This window comes from Typopeltis vanoorti, chromosome 17 (assembly GCF_054136105.1).
Source record: "Typopeltis vanoorti isolate ZY-2024b chromosome 17, IOZ_Tvanoo_1.0, whole genome shotgun sequence".
Lineage (NCBI taxonomy): Eukaryota > Metazoa > Arthropoda > Arachnida > Uropygi > Thelyphonidae > Typopeltis > Typopeltis vanoorti.
Window position 1 is genome coordinate 35,079,053 of NC_143565.1, and position 12,149 is coordinate 35,091,201.

General features: G+C 37.1%; 1 protein-coding gene across 1 annotated transcript in view; it reads left to right on the top strand.

Annotated features, from left to right (window-relative positions):
* The window catches only part of LOC150097286 (coiled-coil domain-containing protein 40-like), a 298,600-nt gene that overhangs the window by 85,046 nt on the left and 201,405 nt on the right, over positions 1–12,149 (top strand). The window contains exon 5 of the mRNA XM_090406906.1: positions 3,150–3,369. Coding sequence (XP_090263032.1) covers positions 3,150–3,369 — 220 coding nt within the window. The remainder of the gene's footprint in view (positions 1–3,149; positions 3,370–12,149) is intronic.

Genomic DNA, 12,149 nt, shown 5'->3' on the forward strand with positions numbered 1-12,149 from the left:
AAAGAAAAATGCTGTCCAGCGAGGAAGAGTTGTTTAGTTTTGGGAAGGGATAGAAGTCAAATAGAAGTCTAAAACTGTCTAGTGGTAGTGGTCAGTTTAAACACTACTCTGATGTTATAAGATTTTAAAATTCTAGCTATTTTATTGGAGACTAAACCAACATAGGGTATGACAATGGTTGATACAGTTTTTAAGATCCCCTAAAGACAGTGTACCTTTTTTTCTTGTACATGTGGACTATCTACATAGGCCAAACTTCGAGAAGCTTAGAAATTAGACAGAAGGAACATGTCGGAGACGTTAATCATAACAGAACAGACACCTCAGGTTTGGCGCATCACTTCTCAACTTCAGACCACGCTGTAGATTGGGATAACAGCTCAATGCCATACATGGAGGAAGATTACAGATGTCGAATATTTAAAGAAGCTGCAGTGGTCCTACGAACAGGAAACAACCATAATAGAAACCAAGGAGTAATATTAAAGGATATATGGAAAAATAAAATTATTAACTGCAAAAATCTTATTAACTCATTAATAAATTTAGTTTAATCCTTTATTCAAGTGTGTGCAAACAAAGTTTGCGCCTGAAAGGATCTTCAGGACTGGGGTAAAGTGGTACAACACCGGGCAACTCCTTACAAAGGTGGAGCAAGCTACCAACACTCCTATCTCAGTATCTCCAATAATGCAAAACACATCTCCTTGCGGATTATGGGAGATACTGAGATAGGAGTGTTGGTATCTTGCTCCACCTTTGCAAGGAGTTGCCCGGTGTTGTACCACTTTACCCCAGTCTTGAAGATACTTTCAGGCGCAAACTTTGTTTGCACACACTTGGATAAAGGATTAAACTAAATTTATTATAGTCTGACCAAGTGAAAAATAAACTATTAACTCATTAAGTTTAGCAGAACTACAGTATGCCAAAAACTATGTAACGCGTATTTATAATAATGACTGAAGAATATCGCTTCACACATACCATGTCACGTGGTGCCTTCCAATTTTGTTGTCTAACCGTTGTAAACCGTTACTGCATTTATTAGTTTTTTTCACTGTTTAGTCTTGACAAAGCTAGTCAGTTTTGCTAGTGAAACTAGTCGACGAATTTGTACATATATGTATTAAACCTATGGTCTTATAATCCGAATATCTGTTGTGTTAATTATAGTTAATAAAGACCAAATATAACTTTCAACATGAACAATCTAAATGGATACATGAAACATTTCAAGAGAGAAATTAGTCAAACACTAAATTAGGTGTATACAAGACAGTGTTCAAAACAGTTTTAACTTGTGGATCTGAGAGCTGGGAACACTAGAAGTAAAACACTTGACCAAAGACTAGAGACCACAGATATGAGAGTCCTGAGAAAGATTAAGGGTGTGAACAGATGGCATCAATGTCAATATATTAAAAATGAGGATATTAGGAAAGAACTTGACATTGTTAGCATCCAGGAATGTGTTAATTTCAGGTAGTAGGGTCACTTAAACAGAATGGAAGAGGAAAGATGAGCAAAACAAGTATTCTCTGCCAGGTTGGCAGGAAAAAGATCCAGAGGAAGATCAATATATAGGTGGATCGATACAGTAAAAAGTGCCTTAGAAGATAGAAATATAAGATTTGATAATGTTGAAACCTTGACAGGTAATAGATTGATTTGGAGGAAAATTGTAGATAGGAAGTTAGTAATGATGTAAATTTTTCATGTAGTACTATCATATCCTGTACACCCCTCAAGGGTAAATGTCAGGAATTTGATAATGATGATGATGATGAGAATTTGATAGACTGAATCGCTCATATATGAATCATGAATTATACTTGAATGGATTTGGAGATCTGGAAAAAATGTTATTGAACATATGAATGGGAATGCAAAGCCAGAGAAACTAAGGCTATTAGGGAAAGAGCAATTGAGCATGCAAGTACCTTTGAGATGAGTGAAAGTAAGAAAGATCAAGGAATGCTGAATGAAATTTCTCAGGTTTCAGAACTGAATGAGAAACTTTTTAAAAGTGCAAGGGGATACCTTTTTGGCCAAAGAAAGTATTGTAATGCATGTATACTAATGTCAGAAGCATCAGGTACAATGGTGAGAAGTTTCTAGCAATGGTCAGTTTGATTAGACCAAATATTATAATTTGCATTAGTCAGAGTTGGTTGATGGAGCAAAATATTGTTATAGAGATAGAATGTAAAGGATACTATATTTTGTGATGATAGAACAGGACAGATTGTAAATGATCACAGAAGAATTACAATGTTTAGTAGAAAATAAGGGTTGAGAGAAGGGTTGCATTTTAAGCTATCTCGAGTGAGATAAGAGCCAACAGAACAAAAGATGGTCAATTGTTGCTGTAGCCAAGGGATGCAAAAGGAAATGTAGATGACATGCATTGTCGAATTAACTCACTGGGCACAGGGCAGTTAATTATTGTGGGAATTTCAACTATGGAGACATAGATTGGGAAAAAGGAAAGGGCATATGAGAAGAAGGAAATGAAATTTATCCAGCTACTGAGTGATAGTTGCCTAAAACAGCATGTGGAACAAGACACCTGGGGATTGAGAGTGGGGGTCTGTGACACATTAGAAAATTTGTCCATAACTTTGCTTCAGATTGGGCAGGAGAGATCATGCAGTCTTGACCTGATAGGTTGCTAAGCATGTGGAATTTTCAGTTAAGAAGGGTATATGTGGAACTACAACACTGATTATAGTAAACTCAGGCATTTGCTTGCATCAGTGCCATGGCATAAGAAATGGCAAGGGAAGAATGTAGTGTGGTGCATTTTTTCCTGCAGAAATGGTCATGGGGGTTATTTAAGTAAAGCAGCATCAGTTTGTGTACCTAGACCCAATGCATACTTACATAAGTATTTTTTTAATATATCCATCCCATGTGCATTAGAAGTTGTGGGGCTTAGCATATTAATATCCTTTATGGCTAATTAATGATTGTTACTGATCATTTAATGATGGTAATTGATATTCTTATCTTTTAAGATATAAACAGACCAATATATTGTAAGCTTTTTTGTTTCTCAGAGTTAATGATTGTATGTAGTAGATATTATATGCACTTAGCATGACATATTCACTTATATTCATTCTTAATATTTTGAATTCTTACAGAATAAGGCTAAGCAAGACAAGGACAAAGAGAAAGAAGACCTTGGTGTTCGTTTGTACAATTTGCAGAAAGAACTGATGAATCAGAAAAATATTTTGACCAAAATTCATGATGATTATAGTATTTTAGTGCAGTCTCATAATGAAAAGGAACAGCAGACTGAAACCATGAAAAAATTTTACAAGACTGCATATAATCACATGCTGGAAGAAAAAGATAAAGGTTTTTATTATTATTATTATTATTATTATTATTATTATTATTAACATTTGACCTCCATGGAGTCGGAGACTCATCGTGGGAGGTACACACTATTGCACACAATGCTCATCCAACAGTGCCCTAAACTAAGCAATGGTACAGCTGCTAACTCTATGCAAATCCCAAAGCTGCCCAGTTTTAGATTATTTTGCTCATATTTATGGAGGCACACAATAATTCACTGTAAAAATATAATAACTCCACACTGTTAGGAAGGGTGATGGTATGAAAGATAGTGTACCAACTGGTGTGTCTATTGAATATCTGGGTGATATTTAATAGACACACTAGCTGAAGCTTTGTATCTTCATGGCCAAATCAATAAATTTTTTTTACATGATGGACTTTCACTTTTTGAAATTCTAGAAATTCTAGTTGTCAAGTTTGTTAACCATTGTGCTAAAGAACTCATCCTGCAAAACTTGAATGTTGCTGTTTATATTGGCTAACATGGTGTGCATGTGTGTGTGTGTGTGTGTGTGTGTGTGTGTGTGTGTGTGTGTGTGTGTGTGTGTAGCATCATTCTACTCTTGTAAAAGAACAGGAGACATTTAGCAAACATTTGACTTGATTTGACCACAAATTAAAATGATGCCTAAATTACAACAGCATTTGAGGATTGCAATTATATTGAAGAAAGTCTCACTAATCTAAATTTACAGTTTCATGACTTTCTGTGCTATATTTTATATAACACTGTCATATAAAATCACCAAGTTGGTATGGATATTTGCCTGCTGATTATCACTCATGATTCTGTTTAAAGAAGGAACAGACATCTAGAGATAACGATTAACTAACTTTTATTTAGATATTGTTCATATTTGGTCTAAATATATTAAAACTAATAACTTAAAATAAATAAAATAAAACTTAAAATAAATAAATAAAATTTTAAATAACTTAAAATAACTTAAAATAAAGTTATTAGTTTTATTTAGATATTGAACCAATTTCACTTTGATCGTCAAGACTTCTTCATAGTAATAAAGATATGGAATGTGTATCTATATACAAAAGAGCACAACTTCAGGAATGCAAACACAGACTGAGTGCAAAATATACAGAAATACACAAAATACACTTTTGAGATTTAGTTGATAGTATTAGTTTCCCTACGTATAAACTGGACAAATACTTATTTCAGGAGTTCTTTTTCATTACTGTGCCTCTCATGTTTAAAGCTCTGTGCATTCCAAGTTATGCTTGTCAGACATAATTCTCAAAGATGCTGACATTATGGTCAGTTTTTATATAGCTTCCTTTTTACTAATGATCAACAGACTGTCTTTTGACTAGCCATACACTCTATAGAAAGTTTTCTTTTCTCCCCCACCTTAACTAGATTAGAAAACAAATTATACTTGCAAGAAATTATTTTTCTTTTCATCCATTACTGAAGTATTAGCACTGTGTAGTCTGGTTATTTTACTTGTCATGAAAAAAAATCTAAAAACAGATTGAACACAACTATATGTATTCCCCCACCACACACACACACATTGCCAACTTATCAAGGAACACAGAAAAAATTGCCTTAAACTTCTTTCCACTCAAATTCACAATATGACTATGATGCTACATTGATGACAGGTTTTCCATTTCACCACGTGGCTTGGATATGTTAGAAACATTTTTAGCACACCTTAAGAGTTAGTACCTAGAGTCTGTTTTTACCAATGAAAAATAAAATATTATTTTATTTTTCATTGGTATATTGCCTGCCCCCCCCCTTTGATATATTAATCACTCACTTACCATTTGGATCTTTATCTTTTTTTTCTGTCTACAGGAACCTACTGACATAGTAGGAACAACCATCATCTTTCATACATTACTCCTCTCATTATGGTGTTATTAAAATTTTAGCAAATAGAGCAAGAGCCATCTCTTTTGACCATTCCAGCCTATCCATTGAAATCCATCACATCCTTTACACTTTTTTTAGCTAATCGCTTAATTCTGAATTAATTTGTTATTTGTTCATATTTGGTCTAATGTATTAAAACTGAGAACTTTATTAATAAGAGACCATATGATTTAATGAGTAAAATACAAATTGCCAACCAGTTTCACTAGCTACTGTCTAGCATTATCAAGGCTGTATTGGTCTAAATACTAATGCACCAAGTTACATGAATACATAAGCGTACCTGTTAGGCTGTTACATTTGATAATTCTTGTTTGAAATTGCGCATGCGTTAGTCAGAATCGGGTACATGACCACGTGTTGTGTGGTTTTTCGTGTATTGTAGTTCAGTTGAGCTGAGAGAATTGATGAGATTTTTCCATATGTCTTTAAGAATAGCACGCTGATTTCTATTTCAATTGCTGCCTGTGCATAGCACCACTGCTGATTCTTTAAAAGTTCTGTGTCTGTAGTCATCCTCGATGTAAGGCATAGAACTGACATTATGGCAAGTCTAGATGTTGTGTCCCTATTCACCAACATTTCGGTCGATGAGGTGGTCAACATTCTAAAGGATCTCTTCCCTGAGGACATCACCCATTTGTTCCATCATTGCCTGAAATCAAATTGCTTCATAGTAAATAACATTGTATACAAACAATCAGAAGGTCTAGCCATGGGTAGACCTATTTATGGAAAAACTTCCGTTCAATATGATGGAGATATGTCGATGACTTGTTCATCATATGAAAAACCTTCTAGTGTTTCTTAATAAAATCAACACACTACACAATAAGATCAGATTTACTATAGAAGTAGAGAAGAACAATGAACTACCCTTTCTTGACATACTGGTGAAAAGAGAATATAACAATGTCCAACTGTCCATTTACAAGAAACCCACAGATACAGGACGATATCTACATTATTTGTCAAACCATCATCGATCACAAAAACACAGCATCATTCATATGCTCCGCAATAGAGCCTTAAAGTTTATTTCAAAAGAAGAGGATGTGCGGTTAGAACTGTCGCAAATAGTTAAGACTCTATCTCTGAATGGATACCCCACTAACATTTTAAACAAATTTCTATTCAAAGACAACCTCCAACAACGTGTAACTGATTGTCAATATGTGTCCACACAGAAAGAACATGTGGAAGATGTAAATCACAACAGAATAATCACATCAGGTTTAGCTCACTGATTGGATGTCGAAAATTACCATTTTTCGACATCCAATCATTATAGACTGGAAAAACAGTTCTATGCCTTACATCGAGGATGACTACAGACACAGAAATTTTAAGAATCAGCAGTGGTGCTATGCACAGGCAGCAATTTAAATAGAAATCAGGGTGCTATTCTTAAAGACATATAGAAAAATCTCATCAATTCTCTTAGCTCAACTGAACTACAATACGCAAAAAACCACACAACACGTGGTCATGTACCGGATTCTGACTAACGCATGCGCACTTTCAAACGAGAATTATCAAATGTAACAGCCTAACAGGTACGCTTATGTATTCATGTAACTTGGTGCATTAGTATTTACACCAATACAGCCTTGATAATGCTAGACAGTAGCTAGTGAAACTGGTTGGCAATTTGTATTTTACTCATTAAATCCTATGGTCTCTTATTAATAAAGTTCTCAGTTTTAATTTGTTATTTGTCAGGTCTCCAGTATATTAATGGATCTTACATTTTGGTCTTCATTCTTGTTGACAGGCTTATACGCTGGTTAAACACGATAACTAATAATTAAGGATTGACAGCGTACACTAGAAATATAAATTAAAACAACTTTAATTAATACTTTCCGATATTTCGGCAACGTAACGTTGCTGTCTTCTTGGGAACTTAAAATAAAGAACAGGTGCACGCAAGTACTACATAACAACAAATGAGAAACGAAGCAAGGAAGCTACCGTTTTCTTAAAGTCCGAATGGTGCCCCCTGGCGGGCTATATTGGTAGTTATTGGTCTTTGGGCTGAAGTTCTTCTGATACATGTTTCCCAAGTTTGGGGAAGTCTTATGCACCCAAATTTGTTGAGGTTTGGCATGTTCCTAAGAGCCGAGGCTGATTCCATAAATAGTCTTTCATATTTGAACTTGCTGCGGTGTATTACTGTGGCTTTCTTCCACCTTATTCTGTGGCAGGTATCCAGAGTATGGTCTGCAAGCCCAGAGTGACTGTACTGGTGAAATTGGATGTAGTCCTTGGGTTCTGAGATTATGATATTTGCTGTACTGCCTGTTTGGCCAAAGTAGGACAATTTACAGCTGCAAGGGACCTGGTATACACCAGGTAGGTCTAGGGGAAGTGGTTGGTCTTTAGTGGAGCAGATAAGGGATGCCAATTTTCTATATGGTCTGTAACAGGCGGTTAAGTCATTTTTTTTTAGGATTTTGTTGATTTTTTCTGAGGTGCCTCAGATGTAGGGGATGGTGATGGGTTTAGAGTAATCTTTTTTGTGAAGGGGGGTGGGTGGGTTGTGGATAACTGGTTTAAGTATTTTTTGGATTTTTTTTTTTTGGGGGGGGGGGGGGGTTAGCCATTGGCTGAGAAAGTGTTCAGGATGTGATTTAGTTCAGTGGTTAGGGCATGATCATTTGAACAGATAAGTTTTGCCCTGTTGAATAGTGTCTTAATAACTCCATATTGTTGTGAGGGTGGGGGGATTGTTGGTGAATGTATCTGCCTGTATGGGTGGGTTTTCTATAAACTGAGAAAACCAAGGTTCCATCAGGTTGGCGGGTGACTAGTGTGTCTAGGAAGGGGAGGCTATTGTTTTTCTCTTTTTCCAGGGTGAACTTGATTCTAGGGTGTTGGTTGTTTAAGTGTGTTAAGAAGGAGAGAAGTGTATAAAGGCCATGTGGCCAAATAGCGAACACATCATCAATGTAGCGAAGCCATATGGTAGGTTTTTGTGGGGCTGAGTTTAAGGCTTTCTCTTCAAAAGTCTCCATAAAGAAGTTGGTCAAGGGTGGGGAAAGTGATGAACCCATGGTTGTCCCCTCTATCTGTTTGTAGAATTTTTCCTGCCAAACGAAATAGCCTGAGTTCATTGTGAACTGAAATAGGGCTGAGATATCGGGAGGAAATTTAGCTTGGATTAGCTCTAAGGTTTCTTTGAGGGGGACATTCGTGAATAAGGAGGAGACGTCAAAACTGACCATTATGTCATTATGTTGGAGTGTAAGGTTTTCTATACTGGCTTTGAAGTGGGCTGAGTTTTTTATGTGTGATGGTGTATTGCCAGTATAGTGTGAGAGTGCTTTGGCTAAATACTTAGCTAGTTTGTAAGTGGGGGAATCAATGCCATCCACTATGGGACGTAATGGCACATTTTCTTTGTGTATTTTTGGGAGCCCATATATATGGGGGGGGGTCTAGAGTTTTATGGTTTTAGTCTGTTAGTGATTTCCACAGGCCATGAAGTAACCTTCTTAAGGAGCCTATGGAGTTTTCTAATTTGTGAGTTGGTGGGATTGTATTCAATGGGGAGGTAAGTAGCTCGATCTAATAGTATAGCCTTAAGCTTACCTGTGTAGTCATTATGATTGAGTACCACAGAGTGGCATTCCCCTTATCTGCTTTGGTGATAACTATTTCTTTGTTTTTCTTCAATTCTTGTAGTGACTTGTATTCACTAATGGATATGTTAGTTTTTGGTGGTTTTGCTTTTGTGAGAACACAGGCTACATCCAATCTAATATCATTGGTGATGTGGTTTGGAAGGTGGCGAATCCCGCGTTCAATCTGGATCATGAATTCCTTGGCCGGTAATTTCCTAGGAGCAATGGCGAAGTTGTGACCATGTGACAGAGCGTTGAGTGCTTCAGGCTTCAAGGTAACTGACGAAAGGTTAACTATGGTGTTGGTTTGTAGTTTTTGTTTGGACGCCAAGTTCTTTTTTAGTTTATCAAACTTGTTGATACGTCGACTCCATATTCGTTCGAATTCTTTATTTGCCGCAGTTTACGAGACGTCATGTAGAATTGACCAAAGTTCATGATTAAGCATATTTGAAAGATCATCCTCTAGCGCTAAAATAGCTCTGTTTATGTCGGCTAGGGAACCGCGTGTAGCGGTAATTTGCTCCCGAAGTAAAGCCTGGCTCGCTCGGTTGTAGATACGGAGAGCTTTCTGTGAAACAAAACGGTGCTTAAGAATCTAAGAAGATGGCAATGTGACGTTGCCGAAATATTGGAAAGTATTTATTAAAGTTGTTTTAATTTATATTTCTAGTGTACGCTGTCAATTCCTTAATTATTAGTTATCAATATTATTTTGGTCTTCAGTGCTGAAGAAGATCCATATAGATCAACAATCCAATTAGAATTTTGTCTTCCTCTGACTTTTTTCAAGACTTTTGTTATGCTGTGATTACTACTGTGATAATATATTGTAGTCATGTGTTTAATTTCAAATCTGGTCCATTTATAAGATTTTTTTGTCAATGATGTGGCTAATTTTTGCATGGTATAACTATCGTGATTTAAAATTTTCAGGAAATCAGAATGTATACTAAAATATTAATTAAAAAACTTTAATCAGTACCTTCCTATATTGCCATCTTCTGGGAACATAAAACTATGATATATGCATGCCGGCACTAACAACAAGCAAATGAGGCTGATGAAGGCAACTAAAGTTGGTCCTAGAGTCCTAAAGGTGTCCCTTAGCAGGCTAAATTGGGTTGTCTTGGCTGTTAGGCTGATGTTCTTAGGATGCAAGCTTCCCAAATTTGGGCAGTATCATGTACCCAAATTTGTTGAAGTTTGAGAAGTTTTTTTAGAGCTGAGGCTGATTCCAGTAATAATCTTTCATACTTATATTTTCTACAATGTATAAAGTGGCGTTCTTCCAGCATATTCTGTGGTGGGTATCTAGCGCATGGTCAGCAAGTCTTGAGTGACTGTATTGGTGAAACCAGATGTAGTCTTTGTGTTCAGATATCCTGATATTAGCTTCCCCCTAGACCTACTTGGAGTATACCAGGTAGGTCTAGGGGATGTGGCTGGTCTTTGGTGGAGCGGATAAGGAATACCAATTTCTTATATGGTTTCTAACAGGTAGTCAGGTCATATTTTTTTAGGATTTTTGTTAGCTTTTCAGATGTACCCTGGATATAAGGGATGGTGATAGATTTAGTGTAATTTCTTTATGAAGGGGGGGTGGGGTTGTGGTTAACTGGTTTTAATATTTTCTGGAATTTTGGGGGGTTGTAATCATTGGCTAAGAAGATGTTAAGGATATGGTTAAGTTCAATAGTTAGGGCATTGTTATCTGAACAGATAACAATGCCCTAACTATTGAACTTAACCATATCTAGGAAAGGGAGACCGTTGTTGTTTTCCTTTTCCAAGGTGAACTGGATTCTGGGGTGTTGATTGTTTAAGTGTGTTAAGAAGTTGTGGAGTGTATCTAAGCCACATGTGGCCAAATAGCGAACACGTCATCCACGTAGAGTAGCCAAACAGCAGGTTTTTGTGGGACTGAGTTTAAGGCTTTTTCTTCAGATGTCTCCATAAAGAAGTTGGCCAGGTGTGGAGAGTGGAGAACCCATGGCCATTCCCTCTATCTGTTTGTAGAATTTTCCTTGCCAAACAAAATAGCCTGCATTCATGGTGAATTGAAATAGGGCTGAGATATTGAGAGGAAATTTGGCTTGGATAAGATCTAAGGTATCTTTGAGTGGGACATTTGTGAATAAGGAGAAGACATCAAAACTGACCATTATGTCAGCGTGTTGGAGCGAGAGGTTTTCTATATTGGCTTTAAAGTCCGTGTGGTTAGCCGAGTGGCTATGCACTTTGCAACCGTATGCCTGGGAAAGGAGTTTCCTGGGTTCGATTCTCGTCGCTGACGTGAGGAGCTTAAGGCTCTTTCTCAGACATAGCCAAGTTAGCTGGTCTTGGGCGTGAACTGCAGGGTTTTTCTCCCTAGTTTACCTGGGGTTTTTCCTCCCGCAAGCAGGCAAATCGGCCTTGGACGGGTACAGCTTAGAAGGGCTAAGGATAGCCCCATAACAGACCACTAGGTCTAATACGTGAAGAAGAAGCTTTAAAGTGGGCTGAGTTTTTTATGTGTGAATGTGTGTGTTGCCAGTATAATGTGTGGGCACTTTGGCTAAATGTTTGGCTAATTTGTATGTGGGGGAATCAATGCCATCTACAATGGGATGTAATTGCACATTCTGCTTATGGATTTTTAGTAGTCCATATATTTGGGGGGGAGGGATCTAGAGTTGAAAGGTCTGCTAGTCACTTCCACATGCCAAGAAGTAATCTTCTTAAAGAGCCTTTGGAGTGTTGTCCTAGCCCTACCTGGAGTATACCAGGCCCCTTGCAGTTGTAAACTGTCCTACTATGGCCAAATAGACAGGACAGCTAATATCAAGATATCCGAACACAAAGACTACATCTGGTTTCACCAATACAGCTACTCAGGACTTGCTGACCATGCTCTAGATACCCACCACAGAATATGGGTGCATGTTTGAGACTGCCCCAAATTTGGGAAGCTTGCATCCTAAGAACATCAACCCAACAGCCAAGACAACACAATTTAGCCCACTAGGGGCACCTTTAGGACTCTAGGACCAACTTCAGTTGCCTTCATTAGCCTCGTTTGCTGATTGTTAGTGCCTGTGTGCACAAATCATAGTTTTATGTTCCCAGAAGATGGCAATGTAACATTACCGAAATATAGGAAGATATTCATTAAAGTTTTTTAATTAACATTTTGGTATATGTTGCCATTTCCTGAAAAATTTAGTCATGTGTAACCAACGTATAAGTTTATCTACAAGGTATAA